The 24,227-nt window shown below is 34.3% G+C and overlaps 1 protein-coding gene across 3 annotated transcripts in view; it reads right to left on the bottom strand.

Moving 5' to 3' along the window:
* The window catches only part of SLC30A9 (solute carrier family 30 member 9), a 79,880-nt gene that overhangs the window by 8,917 nt on the left and 46,736 nt on the right, over nucleotides 1–24,227 (bottom strand). For 2 of the 3 annotated variants that reach the window (XM_036076964.2, XM_036076965.2), the window contains exons 9-17: nucleotides 22,743–22,845; nucleotides 14,477–14,532; nucleotides 12,105–12,240; nucleotides 9,262–9,301; nucleotides 8,100–8,171; nucleotides 7,537–7,644; nucleotides 6,323–6,488; nucleotides 3,176–3,305; nucleotides 1,045–1,158 (exon numbers count right to left, since the gene is read on the bottom strand). In XM_036076964.2, the coding sequence (XP_035932857.2) occupies nucleotides 1,045–1,158; nucleotides 3,176–3,305; nucleotides 6,323–6,488; nucleotides 7,537–7,644; nucleotides 8,100–8,171; nucleotides 9,262–9,301; nucleotides 12,105–12,240; nucleotides 14,477–14,532; nucleotides 22,743–22,845 (925 nt within the window). The remainder of the gene's footprint in view (nucleotides 1–1,044; nucleotides 1,159–3,175; nucleotides 3,306–6,322; nucleotides 6,489–7,536; nucleotides 7,645–8,099; nucleotides 8,172–9,261; nucleotides 9,302–12,104; nucleotides 12,241–14,476; nucleotides 14,533–22,742; nucleotides 22,846–24,227) is intronic. The other variant, XM_078068555.1, reaches the window with a different exon arrangement.

Genomic DNA, 24,227 nt, shown 5'->3' with positions numbered 1-24,227 from the left:
AGAACAGCTCATCTACAAACTTAAAAATCATGTTGTGAACTATAATATTAACATAAACAAAATCATATTATTTGAAGTGCTTCTATTACTCTGGTACCTAGAGTCTAAAAGAAAAAATAGTAAGTAGTGATAGAAATGCTTCCCTTCAATTTTTGTTATTTCCCTTCAATTTTTTTTTTTTTTTTTTAAAGATTTGATTTTATTTATTTATTCATGAGAGACAGAGAGAGAGAGAGAGGCAGAGGGAGAAGCAGGCTCCCCGCTGAGCAGGGAGCCCGATGCGGGACTCGATCCCAGGACCCTGGGATCATGACCTGAGCCGAAGGCAGACGTTTAACCATCTGAGCCACCCAGGCGCCCTATTTCCCTTCAATTTTTAACAAAACTAAAGAATGATCAACATCAGCTGAAGAAAATGCATTGCCTTCAACAAGCTATTTATGTTAAAGATCATTTATAAATATTATTTATTGCAATAACTTGAACTCAAGAGTCAATAAATGACAATTTGAGAACACTGAGATTTTTAAAGATAGTCTTATCAGGTAATATTTCAGTAAAAAACTAACAGGTTGTAATGATACCCAACTCAAAGAGAAGCAAAAAGAAAATATAAAATAATGACAGATGGAGTAAAAGGAAGATGTGTGTATGTTCAAGGTCACATTCTGTTTTTTCAAACTTTTGAAGAGAATCTAGTTTCCCTTTCACCTTTCTCTAGAAACTTTTAAAATGCTTTTTATTTCAAAACAAACAAAAAACCTTTAGCTACTTTAGAAACTAAGCAAGCACTATAGAATAGTGGTTGAAAGTACAGAATTTGGAACTGACCAACAAAGGTTCAAATCCCAATCCCCTACTTCCTTGAGTAAATTGCCCAACTTCTCTAACCCAGTGATTTTTCTTGTTCACAACTACCAGTCATACACCATGAGGTTACTGAGAAGATAAACATATACATGTGATACAATCAGCACATTGTTCTGACACAGAGTAAGTACTTAAGAAACAGTCAGCATTATGATTATTATGAATACATCTTACTTTCAGTTCTTTCTCAAGTCTATCTACTTCAGCTCCTAAAGTATCAATAATATTTTCTCCATGTTTAAGCATAAAGGTCTCTAGTTCTTCAGGAGTTTTCACTTCTTGAATTTCCTATAAAGAAAATGACAGCAGGAAAACAAAATAACTTTTTAAAAAATCATAGTAGTACACCAATGATTTCTTTAAAAAATTATAACAAACACCATTAAGTTTAACGAAAAACTTTCATGCTAAAGGTGATGGACCACCTAGTTCCAAAAACATTTAATTCAACCAAAAATTAAGTATAATACTTCACAGAGATAGCATTACAAAATTAGTGGGAAAAGAACAGACGATTCAATAAACAGTACCAGGGCAATTATTTTTATATAGGAAAAAAAGATTAAACCCCTACCTCAGATCATTAAACAAAAAAAAATAATTCTAAGTGAATTAAAAAACTAAGAGTAGAAAACAAACCACAAAACTTTTAGAAGAAAAAAGAGAGTATTTTTATGATACTGGAATAAGGAAGTATTTCTCAAGCAACATAATAAAAAGCCTAGAGAAAAGGATTATAAATTGGACATGAAGTTAAAAAACACATTAAACCTTCTGTACAATAACAAAGTGAAATGGTAAATCACAAACTAGTACAAGATATTTGCATATACACAACTAAGGATTAGTGTCCAGCATATTAAAAATAAAATGTTTATTAATTTGTCAGAATAACAGAAATTAACTAAATAAAGCAGTAGAGGAAATCCCAATGGCCAATAAATTTAAATGTTTTCTAACCTCACTACTACTACCAGGGGGAATAGAAATTATAATTAAATATAAATTGTAATTTTCACATCTATCATAATGACAAAAATTTCAAAACTGTGAATATAATACCATCTAGTAAGAATGTGAAGCAAGAGAAACTTTGATGTACTGATGATGGAAATTAAACTGACACTCTTTCAAGAACAATTTGCTAATACCTAGGGAAGTTGAAGGTAAGTTTGTTTTGTTTTGTTTTGAAGTAGGCTCCACACCCAGCGTGGAGCGCAACACAGGGCCTGAACTCACGACCCTGAGATGAAGACCTGAGCCAAAATCAAGAGCTGGACACTTAACCGACTGAGCCACCCACCAGGTACCCCAAGTTTACTCAGAAGCCTAATATTTTATATCTAGCTATACAGCACCCTAAAGAAATTCTTATACATTTGAACAAGAAAACATATGAGAATGCCATTGTGGACATAACTGTCCATCAGAGGGAGACTGGATAAATAAATTGCAGTATATTCATAGGCGATTATATAGCAATTAAAATAAATTAACATATAAATAAATATATGTATACACACATATATTAATATGGAGGAATCTCAAAACGATGCTGTTAAGCAAACTATAGAGGAAATCAGATGGTATGATACCATTTATATCAATTTTGAAATATTCAAAATGCTACTATATACTGTGCTAAGAAAAATCTGTGGAAAAGTATAAAGACTGAATGGAAATGACAGTACTAAATTCAAGACAATTTTTAGTTCTAGGGATGGAGGAAGAAGAATGGGATCTAGAAGGAGAAAACAAGGTCTTCACCTGTTTTTGTAACAATTTCTTTAAGATCGTAAGCAAATACAGTAGAGTAAAATGTTAAGATTTGACAAAGGCAAGTGGTAACCTTTGCACTGTTCATTATTATTATCCTCTGAATTCTCTTTTAAATTTAATTCTTAATATAAAATCATGGGTTGTAGAATCATAGAGATCTACACTGATATCTGACTCCATATTATGGCTTTGTAATTTTAGACAAATTACTTAATCCTTCTGTGTCTTAACTTGCCTACGTATAAAACTGAAAATACTATTGCTTTACCTCACAGCGTTGCTGAGAGTATGCTAGAGAATTTCTATAAAACGCCTGGCACATGGCAAGCACCTGAATAGCAGTTTGCTCTGCTGCTATCTCCTCCAACCCACTCCACAGCAAATAAAACGGTCTCTGTCAAGTTTGGGAACTCTAAGCTGAAAGCTCAAGTGACTTTAAGACCTGTAAAAGTTTTATTTTATTTACTCAAAAGGTAATTTTTCTAACCTTTGACTATATAAGAAAACAATAAATACATAAACTTACCTGTAGCATTTGGTCAAAATCTTGTTTTTCCAAATATGATCTTGTAACAACTCGTCCATCAAAATCTACTTCTGCCTTAAATCTTACTTTCCCTAATCCCAAATCTGTGGCTTTAACATCATGAATTGCCCTGCAACCAATAACAATGCATACAAATTTATATTTGCACACATACACATTTTAATGGCACAAAGTACAGAATTCTTTTTTTCCATCAGTGATGAAAATGGACCAAGATGGCTTTCAGAGTATTCACCATTAAGTGCCATCAATAAATTTCCAAACAAACGTCCATTTAGCTATTTTTGCATAATGCCATATAAAGATGCAAACTTAATAAATATTATTTTATGGTTTGTATATACATGAATTATATAGTTTGTGGATTAAAAAATCAACTCTAAATTGCTTTTCTACAATGTTGTCATTTTGTCTCATAATTCTTTTTTTTTAAAGCTTCTTTAAAAGTCTTCATGCAATTGTGAAGTACTCTATTTGAATGAAGTTAATAATAACTACCTAATGGGATTTGATATGGGGAATAATGAGCCAACACATACATACAATGTTTAATATGGTAGCAACTACACGGCAGACATTTAATGAATGGAATTCAGAAAGTAGCTAAGTTGGCATCTTTACTTTACAGATTATAAAACAGTCCAAGAGAGGCCTAAGTGACTTGCCTGAGGTAATTCAGCTAGTCAACAGCAGAGGCAGGACTCACCTCCAGATCTTCAGACACCCAAACCCAGTAGTCTTTCCATTATACCATTCTGCCTCCCAGAAAGGGAAGCAGATGTTCTAGTGTTATAACTGCTTTTCATCCCTTCTGTCCTAACCCTCAGGAATCAATCTTCCTTAGAAAACTGTTGAGAAATTCTTTTCTTTCTATGATAACCACTATTAACATCTTTTCTTTATGGGATATATAAAATAAAAACACTCTGAATCCTGGGGATATAGAGAGCCATAGGAAAACAAGCCTAAATGAGACTCCAAATACTCAAAACATTTGACCCTAACTTCTGAGTGATCCTGAGCAAGTTACTAAATACTGAGTCTAAAATTCTTTAGCCATAAAAATAAAGAAGCATATTTATCAACTAGGATAAAAATAAGAATGATTTAATATTTATAAGGTTATATATACCCAAAATGAAATAAAACTTGTCCAGATTGGCAAGAAGCTATATAATTTTTTCATTTTTAAAAAGCATATCTACCTCAGTCCTAACAAAATATTACAAATTTCATTATTTGACTAATACAGTGAAAGTAATGCTTATTCACTAACTGTAAAAGCCTATATTTTTAAAAAGAAGATAGATACCAAATGAAAAACTTAAACTACCATCTTAAGACACTAGAAAGAAGAGCAAACTAAATCTAAAGCAAATAGAAGAAGGAAATAATATAGATCAGAGCAGAAATTCATGAAATAGAGAAAACAACAGAAAATAAAACTAAAAGCTGGTTTTCTGAAAAGATCAACAAAATTGACAAACCTTTAGCCAGACTGGCCAAGAGAAAAAGGAAGACTCAAATTACTAGAGTCAAAAATGAAAACGGAGACATTACTACCAATCCTAAAGAAATAAAAAGGATTACAAAGGAAAATTTTGAATGGTTGTATGCCAACAAATTAGATAACTTAGAACTAATGCAGAAATTCCTAGAAAGACACAAACTACTGACACTGACTCGAGAAGAAATAGACAATCTGATCAGACCCTTAACAAGAAAACAGGTAGAGTAAGTAATCAAAAAACTACCCACATAGAAAAGCCCATGCCCAGATGGTATCACTGGTGAATTCTACCAAACATTAAAAGAAGAAATAATACCAACAGTTCATAAACTTTTCTAAAAAATAGAAGATGAGAAAACACTTCCCAACTCATTCTATAATGTCAGTATTACCTTGATACCAAAATCAGACAAAGATACTACAAGGAAAAGAATATTAACATGGACTAATCAAGTACTAAGCCTAATACTGATTCTAAGAATATTCAACTTCTAATCTAGATATAGCTAGGTAACTACTTTTCCAGATTAAAAATGTAGGGCTTAGAATATAAATCTAGTAATAATTTACTCATTTGTTTTACTGATTCAGATATACAGGTCATTCTTAAAAGATTTAACTTAAAGATTCTGGTTTGAAGGGTGCCTGAGTGGCTCAAGTCTGTTAAGCATCTAACTCTTGATTTTGGCTCAAGTCATGATCTCAGGGTTGTGGGATCAAGCCCCGTGTTGGGCTCTATGCTCAGCGGGGAGTCTGCTTGAGATTCTTTCCCTCGGCCCTCCCCAGTTTGTGTTTTCTCTCTCTCAAATAAATAATCTTAAAAAGATCTGGTTATAACACAGAAGAAAAATATATTTATTTAAAGTTTAACATATATATGTAGTTAGTAGAAAATTGGGATTTTAAAGGTTTATTCCTTCCGTATCACTCTGAAACTTGAATTTCACTAAAAAGTACTAATTAGAATGCCATATCTCTTCTGATTATCTCCTAAGTCTTCAGTTCTTCATTTTTTTTTTTTTTTAAGTAAACTCTACCCCCAACGTGGGGCTTGAACTCACGACTCCAAGATCAAGAGCTGCATGCTCTACTGACTGAGCCAGCCAGGTGCCCCTTCAGTTCTTCATTTTCATATCATTTAAAAGATAAAGATTATAAGGAAAAACTTTTAAAATGAGCTAAAACAAGAAGTCTATTTTCAAAAGGAGTATAAATTATATTCAATTTGGTAATCACTTCTCCATTGAATAAAAATTTTCTTAAATTTAATATAGCAATTTGTAATTATAATACAAATATAAGGCAAAAATAAATATGAAGGTTCCACAGACGTGTTCTACATTATGGAGATAACCACTTGCAAACTTTGGTTCCCATTACATCATCTAAGTGTTCCTTATTCTAAAAATTAAAGATATATAGAATTTAAAAGAAAACAGGGAGTTTCCTAAATGCTTTCACTTGTTTTCTTATAAGGTTGCAAGTCTGAAAAGTCATAGATTAAAAGTCTAAAGGCTAGGGAACCACAAACTCTTCTGGAAGTATTTACAAACCAAGCATTTCTATTTCTTAATATGTTTTTATAAACCTTAGCAGCATCACTGGAATAAGCTGACCTTACTGATGGGTCGTTCTCCAGGAGTTCAGTAAGCCGTTGTACTTGCTCTGGCTGGATGGACCGCCCTAAGAGCGCTTCCGTGTTAGTGTAGATGAGGAATGCTGAGACAATGCCTAATAACGTGCCCACACCCAAAGAACCTAGGCTGTCATACAGTGGATTACCTACATAAAGCACAGAAGAAGTCAGTAAATTAACATTTTCTATTATTTTATCAATCAGCTTTAGTGAGTAAAGAACCAGAATTAGTAAAACAAAGGACCTGAAATTCATTCCCTAATGCCTTTAATGACTTTTTCCTAATAAGTTTACTATACTACAAAATGGAGATGCTACAATATGCTTCACATTACATAGGAGTATTATGTGGTTTAATTATTTAAGATCTATTTCTTGCATATGGTCATTACATGAGTGAGGGTTCAGAGCATTTTAGAAACATCATATACATACTACTAATATAATAAAATCCATTTCTTTTTGATATATCAGTAGCACTTTTCCTGTCCCACGCTGACAACACTGTGAGATCAACAGCTGAAAAAAATAACCACCTTTTGTTTCTTATTCTTATCAAGGTTCTGTGAGAGAATTAAGCCATACAAAAAATGATATGGATCACTCTTTTCATTCGACCAAGGATGATGCATAGCTAGCAGCATTCTAGATACAAAGGGGAGAAGTGAATTCATTGCATGCTACAGGGACCTTAGAGCAGTGGTTCTCAAAGTACAGTTCTTTAACCAGCAGCATCAGCATCACTTGAGAACTTGGTAAAAATGCAAGTTCTTAGGCCTTACCTAAGACTTTCTGAATCAGAGCTACAGTATATATTTATTTACAATATTAGAGTTTATTAAAGTTCTCTCCCATATATTACCTTAATAAATCTTTGAGGTCACTAGGCCAAATATTATCAATACTAAGCTCAGAGTAGTTGCATAATTTATTAAGGCACAGCTAGAAAGGTTTAGCACATTACAGAAATGCTCTAACAACAGCCGTCTTTATTTCAAACTAAGAAAATTTCTGAGAGAACTCTGAAGACTTTTACTGTCTTATTTGTCTTATACAAATAAATGGTTAGAATGCAATTAGCATTTAACAATCTATTGGTTTAAAACTATTCAGTGATATAAAAGAAAATACCCACATATTAGAGAATTATTTAAGTAGTACAAATAAATCACCTGTAACTTAAGAAATATTTACCTGTTAGAGAAGTAAGGCCCATACACGTAGCTGCTATTGTCACTCCCAAGACCGCTGCAGTATCCTCCAGTAATATAACATTTGTACTAGGATCACGACTTTCCATTACTTAATCATTGGGGTAGAGACAAGAAAAGAAACTCCTGAAATCCTAATTTGATACTATCATGTAACATTTTAATAAGTATCCATTTAAAATTAAGATATAAATTAAGATAAAAAATGTATGAGATCCTGATTTTAAAAACCCTGTTCAATGTAAACACAATTTATTAGTTTAAACGTTGACAGTAACTGAAATTTAAAGTCAAATTACTTTCTCTAGTTATAAAAACATATATAGAAAAACTGTAGTCACTTAAGTTAAAATCCAAATATAAAGTATTCATGTTCATATCACACTATGTTTCTCTTTTTAAAAGAGATGATATATAATATAAGAGCCATATAGAGAAGACATCGAGATATATTTTGTACACACCTATAAGGAAAAAGCAATAGTACTGGGCAATTTTAGAAAATAAAGGAGATGAAGTAAGACACCTGGTTTCTAACATACATACCATATTTATAAAATGACATTCCTTTGGCCCGAGCACTCCTACGAAGTTCATTTACAGCAACAAGAAGTGTTGCTGAAAGAAAAGCATTCATATCAGCAAGAAAAAAACTTCATGCCTCCAAATTTTAAAGATGGCTTCTCAAAATAAATAGGTACAACACTTTTAATGCCAGGGTTGTCAATAAAGAAAAGTTCTATATTAACTAGTCATTATCTAGACTCCAATTATCATCATAATACAAGGAATCCCATATTTCTAAACCATAATAATTTAAATATCATTACCACCACCTTAATGACCTTAATTTATTGGACAGCAACTAGTTGGCAGGCACCACACTAAGCACAACACTTCTGATCCTCCCAACCTTTTGAGGCAGGTGGTGTTATCACCATTTTACAGACTGTCAAAGATTAAGGGAACACTATGCATAGCAAATGACAATGTATCGGAAGTAAGCATACTATGAACACAACGAGTTAGGCAGTTTCCTACATGATGTAGCGCTTTTCTGTCATGAAACTTGCTACGGCTGAACCTTGCAGAAACCTGGAAATATTTTATTGCAAAGAGTCAGCCTTCCATGATTAACACTACTAAAACCTGATTTTCATTTATTTTTTTTTAAGATTTTATTTATTTGACAGAGAATGGGAGCGATCGAGAGAGAGAGAGAACAGAAGGAGCGATCGAGAGAGAGAGAGAGAGAGAGAGAGAGAGAGAGAGAATACAAGCCGGGGGGACAAGCAGAGGGAGAGGGAGAAGCAGACTCCCTCTGGAGCAGGGAGCCCAAAGCGGGGCTCAATCCCAGGACCCTGAGATCATGACGTAAGCCGAAGGCAGCTGCTTGACTGAGCCACCCAGGTGCCCCACTAAAACATAATTTTTAAAAATTCAATATATAGTTATGTTTTTAGACTCCATTCCAAATGTTCTGAGTGTTATGATTAAGATACTCAAGAACAAAAAAAAACAGCTTTTCCCTTGCCCACATCCATTAGAGGAATAACCATAGTACATTATACAAAGAATTTACTCCCTCGAAGTAGATTCCTATTTCAATAGTTTTTCTTTAATCAGTGGAATTTAGCAATTTATAAAAATGAACTGCTGAATATATATTACTAAATTAAGAATAAAGAGATACTGCAACAGTACATACCTCCTTCAGACGCTAATGATCCCGCTAAAATACAATATGCCTAGAAAAGAAGTATTAAAATAAAGTGTAAGTTAATATTTCATTAGAGAATCACAACGATTCATGCATAAAGTTTATAATGTTTAAAATGGAAACATAAATTCAAATCCTAGCCAGATAAGAATCTTGATGGGAGATAGCTCAAATGAGGGCAATGAGATAGAGGATATATCTTCATAAAAGGAAAAAAATAAAAGTTAAAGATTTGATGGTCATTTCATTTTTTAATACTTAGAAGAGTAATCTGTCTACTCTATAGAATGTTATACCATGACCTAAGTTAAATTCATGACATAAGAATGATGAAAAAATTAGTATAAAAAATTTTCTGAAGTTCAAAATGAACACAAACATTTGAAATCTGGGGTGTGGATACCAGGATACAGTAAGATCCATACCCATACCCATGTAACTTCTGGCTTTTGTTTGGATGCCCAGTACCAATCCTGATTCAGAAAGATAAGCAGTTATAAATAGTGATCAATTTGGGAGAGGGGGATTACACCACCCTCCTTGCAGTACCAGGACACACTTGAATTAAATAAAGATTCACAAAAAACTGTAATCCAAGAGATAACCTAGCAACACCAATTTTTAACAATTTCAATGAAATTCAAACGAAACATATGTAGAATTTTCAGCATCATCTTTTTGGAACCCTGGGCTTCCCTGAAACAGAAGTTTGGAAAATTCTGAACCTAGTCTAATACTCTTATAATTCTGTTACGGAAACTGAGATGTCCCAAGGCTATGTGATTTGCTTGAGTACATAGAAATGATATCAGGGTAAAAGCTAGAATATGGGTTTTCCAGTCTCAACTCTAGGCTATCTCCACTGAATCTTACTGCCAACCTACAACATAATTAAAACAGTAGCTAAACTGTCCAATATGTTTTTTAATCCTTCTATCTCCTTCCTGAAAGGATTTAAGACACACTTATCACCTAATAAAGGGAAACAGCATATATCAGCAAAAGATTCCAATACCTAATAAACATAAATTGGTCTATGGTGCATTGACTCTATTATTTATTAACTAAGAGTCATAGTCTGATGTAACCTCATTTAGTTGCAAAAAGATAGAAGAGCTTCTAGCATTTTTTTTTTTTTTAAATAGGCTCCACACCCAGCATGGAGCCCAACACGGAGCTTGAACTCAGGACCCTGAGATCAAGACCTGAGCTGAGACTGAGAATCAGGTGCATAACCGACTGAGCCACCCAGGCACCCTGAGCTCCTAGTAGCTTTAAAACTTAAACACAATTGAAAATTTAACTAATTTTCATTAACCACTTAGTCTCTGTAAAATAATACTATACAATTCAGATGAATGCTATAAGAATGAGGTATCTATAAAGTGGCTGAACCTTTTCAGAATGGAGGAAAAGATGTTAAATGAGATTCATTCCAACTGAGAACAAATTAGGCTATAAGTACTCCCACATTCCAAAATGAGGTGCTGTACCATTTCTTCAGGCTTTGCATAGAGAACGCCCAAGCCTCATTTTACAACTCCTAGCTCCACACCCACTAACCCATGAGGAAGAGCTAAGGTTAAGGCCAAAAGTGAAGATTTCTTTGGAGAAAGCTATTAAGCTGTTAAGATTGTTCAGAAAGCTGGATGTGCGTCCCTGGTGTTTAGAGATTACAGTGAACTATGTCTAATTCACATATAAAAATAAATTTATTGGCAAGTCTACTGATATTGATTGTGTCAACAGAGTAGATGATTATGTTTGGGGAAAAAAAAACAAAACTGCACTCTCACTGGGAGGGCATTAAAGATGTCTGTTTTAACACACAGAACCCAAACAGGATTCTGAGTAAGAGTCTTTGGAAAAGAGATCAAATGCCCAAAGAGCCTTCTCAAAAATGCAAGGCAACCTCAGCAGAGAGTCTGGAACTACATCCTAAGAAGCAGAAGCTAAAAGGGGGTGCCAAATGACCAATCCGTGCTTGTCAAGGGAGCTAGAGTCAGAGTGGACATGCAGGGTAATCTCCAAGAAGTTTCCACGAGAGAAAAAGGCAGCTTTAAGTATCTACAAAGGTCAGAGGAATCCAATGTAAAATGATGCTGGTGCCAGTAAAGTACAACAGAGTAGTATTTTCTGTCCTCTCTCCCTACCTTTGGTGCTGCCAGAGGCAAGCTCAGGAGTAGGAGAGAAGGGCAGAAGCCCTAGCAAGGAAAATACAGAAGGTGACCATGCTCCCATCCTCCCATTCCCCCGGTACAGGCTTCCTACCTACATGAGTGAAAAAAAAAAAAATCTTTAAATACAACAATTCCAACTTATGACTGTCTGTGGCACTGGATATTTTAATTACTGACAGATTATTCTTGGGACTAAAAATGAACAGAGATCTTCTTGTTCTTCAATATAACTGAAGAAATTAATGGAACTGCCCAAGATTTTAACCCAGGAGTCAGTACTTAATGATTGTACCTACAGAGATACTCTTTTCTTTCTTCTTTTTTTTTAAGATTTTATTTTTAAGTAATCTCTACACCCAATATGGGGCTCGAACTCACAACCCTGAGCTCAAGAGTCACACAATCCCCCAACCAAGCCAGCCAGGTGCCCCTGTACCTACAGAGATACTCTTGTTCAACACCATTGGACCATATGAATTCAGAGGTCATGTGTAGTCATGTTCCAAAAAACACAACTACAGATACATGACCCCGCATTACAGTCCAAAAGGCATGTGTTAGTCCCCTTCTTTAACATCAATATGACAAAGGCATTCTACTGTACTTAATCACTCTTATATTACTTGAAAACTGAGGGGAAAAAAAGATTACCCATAGAAGGGATTCCATCGGTTGAGGATTAAGCAATCCCATGATTCCGTGGTACCAAGATAATCCCGCACCCATCATGAAAATACCAACACCACTAATTAGTGAAGCAATATAGCGCATATTTGAAAATCCATACCTGAAAAATAAAAAAAAAAAAGTTTACAAAAAATACAAATCGTTTTATAATATATGTTGAATAAGTCAATGAAAAAGAAAACCAAAAACTTCTTACAATATAAAGATGTTTATGGTTTTATATTTAAGTAAAATGTAAATGCCAAACTTAAATCTAATCGGAAAATAACATATAAAGGGAAAAAACTGCAAGATCTTTGAAAATATAGAAAAACAGTGAATATGACTGAATTCAGGTATTTTTTAATCCCTCTTCCATATAGTCTGTTCTGATTACATAGAGTCAATTCACTATTATGTACCACAAATACTGATAAAATTCATCTTTTTAAAAATGCATTCAGGTGTTTAATGTAGAGGAAGACATTTAAATTTCCCTGTAATACAGCTTCTAACTAAACATTTGGTCTTCTTGCCTATAATTTGATGTTGGATACTTGGGGCTGGTTCTGAATAGTTTAGCACACAGCAACTAACTACTATTATTAGGACTATGAGCTTCAGTTTTTCGGGCGTTTTTACGGCAAGTTTTTAAAAAAAATCTCATTTTTAAAGAATCTTTGGTCAATATGTGTATTATTTTGTATTACTGTATGTATCAATAAAATACTGAGTTTTAAGAAGCTCAAAAACATGATAATACTATACGAGGAAAGGAATCACTCATTAATAAAAATATTTCCTGGGAAATTTACTCCCAAAGCCAAACTCTATGGCACCCTTCTGGCAGATGCAAATTTAAACAATAGGTCTTAATTAAAACTGTTTTTAATTATTTCTGCAAATATGTAGTAATATTGCAATAGGGAATTCTCAGTTTATAGATATGACAATGTTCTACCTATTTGATTTAGAAAAACTTACTTTTTCTAAATGTACCCCCCAAAGTAATATAGGATATATATATATTTATTTCAGTTAAAGTAAATTAAGATATAAATTAAGTGCTAATACTTTCCTTCTATGTGTTTTCAAAAAATTGTAGGTTCTGACTTAAAATTTTAACTATGTAGATCTTCACTGTCCCATATTAGTCATCAGCCACATAACACTATTTAAATTTAAATTAATTAAAACAATAAAAATTTAAATGTAGATCTTTACACTAGCCACATTCCAAATGCTCAACAGCCACGTGTAGCTACTGACTATCATACTGGACAGATATAAAATATTTCTATCACTGTAGAAAATTCTATTGAGCAGCTCTCAAGTAGATTGTTGAAAATACCTTAAAAAGAAATCTTCACAACCTAAAATTATAAAATTTTATCCTGTTTTAAAAATTTTGGTGTATAAAACTAATCAGGAAAAAAATTCTTTTCTTGACACAGTAAAATAGTGTAATGATGTGTAATTAGTAGATAAGAAAGCTACTTGCTCTCTATAATTGCTTATTGATAGTTCTAGGATATTCAAAATATACTATCATTTATGAGAAAACAGTAGTGTCTTGCTTTTAAGCAAAAAAAAGGCCTTTATATAAAGCACAGAGCAAACAATGAATCATGGAACACTATATCTAAAACTAATGATGTAATGTATGGGGATTAACATAACAATAAAAAAATTAAAAAAAAAATAAAGCACAGAGGCAGACTCCTTTACAGAAATAAAAGTACATTTTTTCTGCCTTAAGACTGATCAAATTTTATTATTGAAACTTGTTAAATAAATGATACATGTGGAATTCAAAAGTATTAGCTGGGTATGTTAGTAAAAGGAAAAAATCTCTATAAAATAACTGATGTGACTCAAAATAATATAAAAGAATACTCATTTTACAAATAAATAATTTTAAAATGTTAGCAGAATACTATTTCCAAATCACAACAGGATTAAAATACAATAAATATGGATTTAATAAAAGTTATCACTACAATTTTAGATTCAGTACCTATTAGTCTAGATATAGAATGTTTCCTTTAACCAAATAAAATAGAACTCTAAGGTCAAAATATGTGCTTTGTTATTAATTATCAAATATGAAGAGGACAAGATCTCTATGCTGTTACAAAGCATAAAAATAATTTAAACACAAATTTCAAATTATATCTTGAATTTATTTTGACACTGTGTTTGAGTCCTACATTTTAGATCCTATAGTGAAAGAACTGACCAAATCTTTAACACAAAAATGCAGGTATATAAACTGCAGGAGACTTCCAAAATTCAACTGCTTTTATTTCAATGACTTGCTGCCGAAAAATAAAATAAAATAAAGGCAATGTCCTTACGGATGAGTAGGATCTGGTGTTTGAACAGACTTACTGATGCCCACTGCTAGTAAACCCTACGGAGAAGAAGAAAAAAGGGTAAATAATTATTAGCAAGATGGAGAGTATAGTGTGGTAGAACCAATCTGGAGTGTGCAATCTGACAATGGCAAAGAACCACTTCACATGCACATACACAACAGCCCAGCAATTCTGGTTTACAGAGAATTAGAGAAATAAAGATGAACCCAAAGGGGTTCAAAACACCATTGCTTATAAAGACAAAAAATGTGAAAGCCGACCTAAAAATCCCTCAATAAGGAATGGCAAAATAAATGCTGGTATTGCCAAACCATAGTTACATCTACAACAGTTTAAAAGAATGGAGTTGAGACAGAGCTTTCTGTACCGACATGGTAAAAGCTCCTACACATACCATTAAAGTAGAAGAAAAAAAAAATCAGGAACAGTGTGTAAAGTACAAAAAAACTTAAGTCGTTTTGTAGACAACATATAATGTAAAGCACAGCAAAAGGTCTAAAAGAATATACATTCAACTGTTTATACCTCTGAGGAGAGAAGTAGGATTAGGATAGTCTGTAATATCTGATATTTTTATAGGAAAAGTAACATATTGCTATACAAATAGAAGACAGTAAAAATTTTAAATAGTATACATTGTATACAGACAAATATATTTCTACCAGATCTTCCAAAGCCATGCACAAGGAGTATACATATCAATATGTACATTATCTGGGGTGTGGAAGGAGGGAATAAAGATGTAGGGCTAATTACAACTAAGACTTTATTTCTTTAAAAAAACAAAAACATAAAGTAAATATGGCAAAAATACGAACATGTCTTTAATCCTAGTTACCACCTTTCTCTCCTTCCTTCCTTCCTCCCCAGACGTGATCTTTTCTTCCTGTCTTTCTTTCATTTATTTGGTTTTTCAATTGCATCTTTTGTTAAAAAGAGTTATCCACTGGAAACTCCCGATATTAGTATGCTTGCCCCTAGTAAGTCCTTTCTATTCTAATTTGATGTGAGTTTAGAGATCCAAAAAAGATTACGTTAGAATTATCTGTTTAATAAAAATACAAGGCCTCCGAGTGAATACCCTACGTGGTATTATTTCCCTAATCTGGGGCTTTTCCATTTTTTCAGCATGGTATCAAATAATCAGATAGGTAAAGCTTCAAGACAACCAAATTCTTCATAGATGAGGTTTCCCTGTAGGTTACAAAAAACTTGATAGAAACATTCTCTCTAGTAAAATAGAGATTACACCACCTTGAAAATGGCTAAAACAAATATATGATTGGACTTTTAAGTTTTGATATTGGAAATCCTACCCTAAATACACAGAGTATTACAGTTTTTTTTCTACTGGATTCCAAAGAAAAAGAGAGTTAAAACTACCTAAAACACAGATGATGGCTTTTCAGTGAATCAAACCAAGAAAATGAGAGCAAATTAAGATAGAACACAGAATCCTTTTAAACTTGCAAATTAAATTGAAATATTCATTAATTCACACTATGTATATGTGTGTGTATATATGTGTGTGTGTGTGTATATATATATGTGTGTGTGTTTATAATGTTTACAAAATAGCCAATGGGTATTCAATTATTTTTAAAATCCTTAATATTCAGGTTGGCCACACAATGAAGTGTAGGATATCAAGTTTTTCATAAACTGAATGTGGACCAAATTTATTAGTTTTTCCTATAAAAATAAGGTATCACAGACCATCCCTAATCCTGTCCCCCTCACTACCCCCAGAGGTAGGGTAACATGAGATAGGTTTGGTATGTGTCCTTTCACACCTTTTTCTGCATAATTACAATGTGTGTGTATACATATATAAATATACACACTGATATATATATATATATATATATATGTAAATATAACCTACATCTGTTTGGTTTGCAACATAATGGATATTAATATCTACTGGCTAAGAAGCATTATAAATGCTTCCCCCTCCATGATTTTCCTTTCCTTTTTCGATTTTTCCTTCAGTATCATACTATCATGCAACTGCTTAAATGTCATCTTGGAATATCTTTCTAATTGTTCTGACCCCCTTACAGAAGAGCAAAGACTGATTTCTTCTAAACACTACATTATAAACTCAGGTGCTCGATAAATTCATATCAATTAATATTAATGATGTACTGTATATTACTTAGCAGAAAAGTTTTAAAAAATGAACTGTACAGAAATTGTAAACCTAAGTATCACTAGAAGCACAGGTCTAAATTTAAAACTTGAGGTATTTTAGTCTCTCAAGAGGTAAAGAAAAAAATACTACAGTTATAAAAATATTACAACAAATTAATTTTTTAATAACTGGAAGTTTGTACCTTTTGACCACCTTCACCCATTTCACCCACCTCCACTAACTCCCTGTCTCTGGCAACCACCAATCTGTTTTCTATATCCATAAGTTTGGGGTGTTTTTATTTTATTCCACATATAAGTGAGATCATTCAGTATCTATCTCTGACTTTATTTCACTTAGCGTAATGCCCTCAAAGTCCATCCATGTTGTCACAAATGGCAGGATTTCTTTCTTTTTTTCTCTAATGGCTGAATAATATTCCTGTGTGTGTGTGTGTGTGTGTGTGTACACATACATACTATATTTTTTTAATCCATTCATCTATCGAAATGGACATTAACATTGTTTCCAAGTCTTGGCTATTATAAATAATGCTGCACTGAACATGAGGGTGCAGATATATTCTCATAGGATTTTGTTTCCTTTAGATAAGAATTCCAGAAGTGGAATTGCTGGATCATATGGTAGTTCTTTTTTTTTTTTTTAATGACCCTCCATACTATTTTTCATAGCACCTGTACCAATTTACATTCCCATCAACAGTGCACAAGGGTTTCCTTCTCTCTACATGCTCACCAACACTTATTTCTTGTCTTTTTGGTAACAGCCCTTCTAACTGGTGTGAGGTGATAGCTCATTGTGGTTCTGATTTGCATTTCCTTGATTAGTGATGCTGAGCACCTTTGTACTTTTTGGCCATTCATATGTCTTAGTTGGAAAAATATCAATTCGGATCCTCTGCCCATTTTTTAATCAGATAGGTTTTTTGCTATTGAGTTGCAGGAGTTCTTTAGAATTAATTTTTAAAAATATTATTATACTTCTAAAACAGTTTTGTTTTGTTTTTTTAGAAGAGAGAGAGAGGGCGCACAAGCGGGGTCGGGGAGGGGCAGCCAGAGAGGGAGAAAGAGAACCTCAAGCAGGCTCCACACCCAGTGCAGAACCCAACATGGGGCTCAATCTCACAACCCTGAGATCATGACCTGAGCCAAAATTAAGAGTCATACGCTTAACCAACTGATCCACCCAAGGGCCCCTAAAATAGTTTTCAAAAGAACATAAGAAATACAATTTCCATCTACTCAGTAAGGCCCAGTTGAAATCTTTTTCATCAAAGCCTTTCTGACCACGCTAATCAAGACAAACTCTTCACCAAGGATTCTCAAAGCACTAATACCAAATGATCTCAGCTTTTATTTACCTCTATTGCCACTCAATCTATTACAGAAATTAATTTGTTTTTCTAGTTAGAACACTAACACATTCTCATTGTAAAGAAATCAAATAGGACAGGAGAGGGAATCATTTAAGAGTCTGATGGATATTTCAGACTATCTTTATATTCACTTGTATATAGTTGTTAATGTTGCTTTTGTGAATATATTTGTGAGAGATTTCAGGGAGGGGTGTGTGTGTGCTTGAAAAGATGATCACAATTGACATCATGTCTTTTTGCACTTTATATTATGGAAATTTTCAACATACAGAGAGATGGATAAAACATTTTTTAAAAACCCAATAGAGGGGCGCCTGGGTGGCTCAGTCGGTAAGCATGTATCCCTTTGAATTAGTGTTCTTGTATTTTTTTTTAAGATTTTATTTACTTATTTGACAGAGAGAGAGAGAGCACAAGCAGGGGGAGCAGGAGAGGGAGAAGAAGGCTCCCCACCGAGCAGGCAGCCTGATGGAGGGCTTGATTCCAGGGTCCTGGGATCATGACCCGAGCCGAAAGCAGATGCTTAACCGACTGAGCCACCCAGGTGCCTGTGTTCTTGTATTTTTTGGATCATACCCAGTAGTGCAACTACTGTATTATAGTTCCATTTTTAACTTTTTGAGGAACCTCCATACTGTTTTCCACAGCGACTGTACCAGTTTGCATTCCTACCAACAGTGCACGAGCATTCCTTTTTCTTCATCCTTGTCAATACTGGTGTTTGTGTTTGATTTTAACCATTCTGACAGGTGTGAGGTAATATCTCATTGTAGTTTTGATCTGCATTTCCCTGATAAGGAGTGATGCTGAGCATCCTTTCATGTGTCTGTTGGCCATCTGCATGTCTTCTTTGGAGAAATATCTATTTATGTCTTCTGCCCATTTTTTAATTGGATTATTTGTTTTGGGGGGTGTTGAATTGTATCAGTTCTCTATATATTTTGGATACTAACCCTTTATCAAATATGTCATTTGCAAATATCTTCTCCCACTCAATAGGTTGCCTTTTAGTCTTGTTGACTGTTTCCTTCACTGTGCAAAAGCTTTTTATTTTGATGTAGTCCCAATACTTTGTCAAAGAAATTACTGCCTCTGCTCTCTTCTGCATTTTTATGGTTTCAGGTATCACATTTAGGTCTTTAATGCATTTTGTATTTATTTTTGGGTACAATGTAAGGAAGTTGTCTAGTTTCATTCTTTTGCTATGTAGCTATCCAGTTTCCCCAACACCATTTATGGAAGATACTGTCTTTTTCCCACTGGATATTCTTTCCTGCTTTGTTGAAGATTAATTGACTATATAATTGTGGGTTTATTTCTGGGTTTTCTATTCTGTTCCATTGATCTATGTGTCTATTTTTGTGCCAGTTCCATACTATTTTGATTAATACGGCTTTGTAATATAACTTGAAGCCTGGAATTGTGATACCACCAGTTTAGTTTTTCTTTTTTCAAGATTCTTCTGGCTCTTCAGGGTCTTTTGTGGTTCTATACAAATTTTAGGTTTGTTCTAATTTGGTGAAAAATGTTGGTATTTTGATAGGGACTGCATTAAATCTGTAGATTGCTTTAGGTAATACGACATTTTAACAATATTTGCTCTTCCAATCTATGAGCATGGAATGTCTTTCCATTTCTTTGTGTCTTCTTAAATTTCTTTCATTGGTGTTTTATAGTTTTCCAAGTATAGGTCTTTCACCTCTTTGGTTAAGTTTATTCCTACAGACTTTATTATTTTTGATACAATTGTAAATGTGATTGTTTTCTTAACTTCTCTTCCTGCTGCTTCATTATTAGTATATAGAAATGCAACAGATTTCTGTATGGTGATTTTGCATCCTAAGATTTTACTTAATTCACTTACCAGTTCTAGTAGTTTCTTGGGGGAGTCTTTAGGATTTTCTATATATACCATGTATGTCATCTGCAAATAGTGACAGTTTTACTTCTTCCTTATCAATTTGGATGCCTTTTATTTCTTTCTGTTGTCTGGTTGCTGTGGCTAGAACTTCCAGTACTATGTTGAATAAAAGTGGTGAGAGTGGAAATCCTTGTCTTGTTCCTGACCTTAGGGGAAAAGCTCTCAGTTTTCCCCCATTCACTATGATGTTCCCTGTGAGTTTTTCATATAAGACCTTTATTTGTTGACGTATGTTCCCTCTAAACCTACTTTGTTGAGGGTTTTTATTATGAATGGATGTTGTACTTTATCAAGTGCTTTTCCCCCATCTATTGAAAGGATCATATGGTTCCTTTTTTTATTTTTATTTTTTGCAGCATTCCACGATTCATTGTTTACATATAACACCCAGTGTTCCATGCAGTATGTGCCCTCTTTAATACCCATCACCAGGCCAACCCATCCCCGCAAGGGATCAAATGGTTCTTATCCTTTCTCTTACTGATGTGATGTATCACATTGATTGATTTGGGAATACTGAACCACCCTAGCACCCCAGGAATAAATCCCACTTGATTGTGGTGAATGATTATTTTAATGTATTGTTGGATTTGGTTTGCTAGTATTTTGTTGAGGATTTTTGTATCTATGTTCATCAGAGGTTTGGCCTGTAGTTCTCTTTTTTGGTGGTATCTTTACCTGGTTTTGGTATCAGGGTAATGTCGGCTTCATAGAATGGATTTGGAAGTTCTCCTTCTTCTATTTTTCTGGGATAGTTTCAGAAGAATAGGTATTAACTCTTCTTTAAATGTTTGGTAGAAATCATCTGCAAAGCCATCTGGTCCTGTACTTTCATTTGTTGGGAGGCTTTTTTTTTTCTTTTAAAGATTTTATTTATTCATATGTGAGAGAGAGAGAGAGAGAGCATGAGCAGGGCGGAGAGACAGAGGGAGACTCCCCCCCTGAGCAGGGAGCCAGATGAGGGGCTCAATCCCAGGACCTGGAGATCATGACCTGAGCCAAAGGCAGATGCTTAACCATCAGAGCCACCTAGGCACCCCTGGAGTTTTTGATTACTGATTCAATTTCCTTGCTAGTCATCAGTCTGTTCAAATTTTCTCTTTCTTCCTGCTTTAGTTTTGGTAGTTTAATTTATCCATTTCTTCTAGGTTATCCAATTTGTTGGCACATAACTTTTCATAATATTCTCTTACAGTCTTCTGCATTTCTGTGGTATTGGTTATTTCTCTCTCATTTGTGATTTTTGAGTTCTTTTTCTTTTCTTCTTGATCAATCTAGCTAGAGGCTTATCAATTTTGCTGATTTTTTTCAAAGAACCAGCTCCTAGGGGCACCTGGGTGGCTCAGCTGGTAAGCATCTGACTCTTGACTTTGACTCAGGTCATGATCTCAGGGTTGCGAGATCAAGTCCCATGTGGGGCTCCATGATAACGGTGGAGTCTGCTTAAAATTCTCTCTCCCTCTGCCACTCTCCCCCATCGCTTACACGGAATATGTGTGCTCTCATTAAAAAAAAAAAAAAAGAATCAGATCCTGGTTTCATTGATCTATTGTTTTTCTAGTTTCTATATCATTTATTTCTTCTCTAATCTTTATTATTTCCTTCCTTCTGCTGGCTTTGGGTTTTGTTTTTTGCTCTTAATTTTATAAAAATCTTTCTTCATTTGTACATTCAAGCAAAGGAATTAAAAATCCCAGTTTAGGGGCACTTGGGTGGCTCAGTCAGTTAAGCGTCCAACTCTGGATTTCAGCTCAGGTCATGACCTCAAGGTTGTGCGATCAAGCCCCGCATCAGGCTCCATGCTCAGCAGAGAGTCTGTTTGAGATTCTCCCTCTCCTTCTCCCTCTGGCCCTCCCCCGGCTCATGCTCTCTCTCTCTCTCTCTCTAATAAATAAAATCTAAAGAAAAAAAAAACAGTCTAATGTGAAATCATTTTAGTTCATTAATCACTTGTGATTATTTTATAGCTTTATTTTTTTAAGACTTTATTTCTTTATTTGAGCGAGAGAGAGAGAGAGTGTGTGTGTGTGTGTGTGTGTGCGCGCGCGGAGGAGAAGCAGAGGGAGAGGGACAAGCAGACTCCACACTGAGCATGGAGCCCAATGTGGGGCTCGATCCCATGACCCTGAGATCACAACCTGAGCCAAAATCAAGAGTCAGAAACTTAACCCACTGAGCCACCCAGGCACCTCAATTATTTTATAGCTTTATTCAAAAAACTTAGTTGGCCCCTATAGTCATAAGAATTCATATTCATAGACCAAATTTCTACCTAATGATAAGAATCTCTTATACAAAAGATTCTGCCCAACACTTACTACTGATAATGTTATACTTCATATTGCACTGTTGTAAGTTCTTAAAGAATAACAACGTGCTTTAAATATGATCAGGGGCACCTGGGTGGTTCAGTCAGTTAAGCATCTGACTCTTGATTTCAGCTTAGGTCATGATCTCAGGGTTATGAGATCAAGCCCCGCACTGGGCTCCATAATGGGTGTGGAGCCTGCTTGAGTTTCTCGTTCTCCCTCTGCCCCTCTCCCTACCCACTCACCTCATTTTCTCTCTCTCAAAACAAAAGTAATAAAGAAGATCCTTGATTTAAAAAATAATAATAAATAAAATACTATGATCAAATTTCTATGTACTTCATCATCAAAAGTAAAAAAAACTTTCATTTTATTCCTCAAGCCAACTAAAGGAATCATCTGTTTTTTTAAATAGGTCAACTTTTAGACTAAAGCCTTAAAAAATTTACTTTAAAATTAATAAGAAAAAAACTTTTACACCTTACCTGATTACAAGTATCAGATAAAGAGTGTATAGCTTCAGAGAACATACTTGCTGAACCGGTATAAATCCAGGCAAGAAATTTAAAGAAGCAGTTTAATCCATTGCTAGGAGAGAAAGATAAAACAATTTAGCATAGGTTTTGATAAAAATTTCCACCAAAAGCTTATTTAATTGAGTATATAAACCTCCATACTAGATTCTGTTCAAAGTAAATTAAAAAGAATCTCTAGCCTTTAAGAATTTATTATATTTTAGGTAATAAGAGAATAAATTTGAAAAACACAGATTATGATATCATTAAATATTCAAATGAAGAAACATGATATGTGTAAACAAATTACTTAAGTATATTTTGAGAACTTATGAGAAGAGTGTGTTTTATATTTGGATGAAGTAAAGATAGAAAAGAAATTAAGTGTCTTAGGGTAGGTTAAAGAGGATCTACACTTGATATTGTCCAGCACACTAATGTCACAAAGTCTATTTATTTAAGCAGGCCAGATGTGAAGGTGCCAGATGCCAGAGGTGAAGACAAATCTAGACCAAGCAGTCTCAGAGTCATACTAGAAGATAATAGATGCTAAAAATAAACATGGTTAGCTCTGAGGAAGCTAGCTGTTCAGATTCCAACAGTAATGACTGGTACGGTTTACCTCGGGCACTACACTTAGTCACTTACCATGTTTTATTATAACACTATTATTATATAAATATTAATATCCTCATTGTATAAATAAGGAAACTGTACATCCCCTTTCAGCTCTCTTTCCCCTCTTTTCCACTTCATTGAAAGAATTATAGCTCCTCTTGCTGTATCCATTTTCCACATTTTGCACTAAGTCTTCAGTCCATTTAACAATGGCTTATGCCTCAGATACCTCAGTAGATTATTCTTATCAATACCACAACTGTTTCTTGCTACTAAATTCCTGAAAACATTTTAGTATTTTCCTTAATCTCACAGAAGCATATGCCACTTTTTTCTTAAAGGACTGTCTTCCTTGGCATCCATGATACCCCTGGTTTTCCTCCTAGTTCCTGATTTGCTTTCCTTTCTGTCTTGCTCCTTTCTCTTCCTCAGTCTCCTCTGCAGGCTCTTTTCCTCTACCCATTTCACAGATGTTAGCATTCTTCAAGGTTTCCTCCTGAGGGATTTTTCTTCCTCACACTTCATACACATTCTCCAGGTGATCTTAATTACTCCTGTGGCTTGGGGCACCTGGGTGGCTCAGTTGTTAAGTGTCTGCCTTCGGCTCAGGTCATGATCACAGGGTCCTGGGATGGAGCCCCGCATCTGGCTCCCTGCTCAGCAGGAAAGCCTGCTTCTCCCTCTCCCACTCCCCCTGCTTGTGTTCCCTCTCTCGCTGTGTCTTTCTCTGTCAAATAAATAAATAAAATCTCAAAAAAAAAAAAAATTACTCCTATGGCTTTAATTATCATCTCTATATTAATAACCCTCAACTCTAAATCCCTAATCCAGCTTTCC

This window comes from Halichoerus grypus, chromosome 3, assembly GCF_964656455.1.
Source record: "Halichoerus grypus chromosome 3, mHalGry1.hap1.1, whole genome shotgun sequence".
In the NCBI taxonomy this organism is placed as follows: domain Eukaryota; kingdom Metazoa; phylum Chordata; class Mammalia; order Carnivora; family Phocidae; genus Halichoerus; species Halichoerus grypus.
Note: the sequence above shows the minus strand (reverse complement) of the source record. Positions and strands in the feature narration are given on the sequence as shown.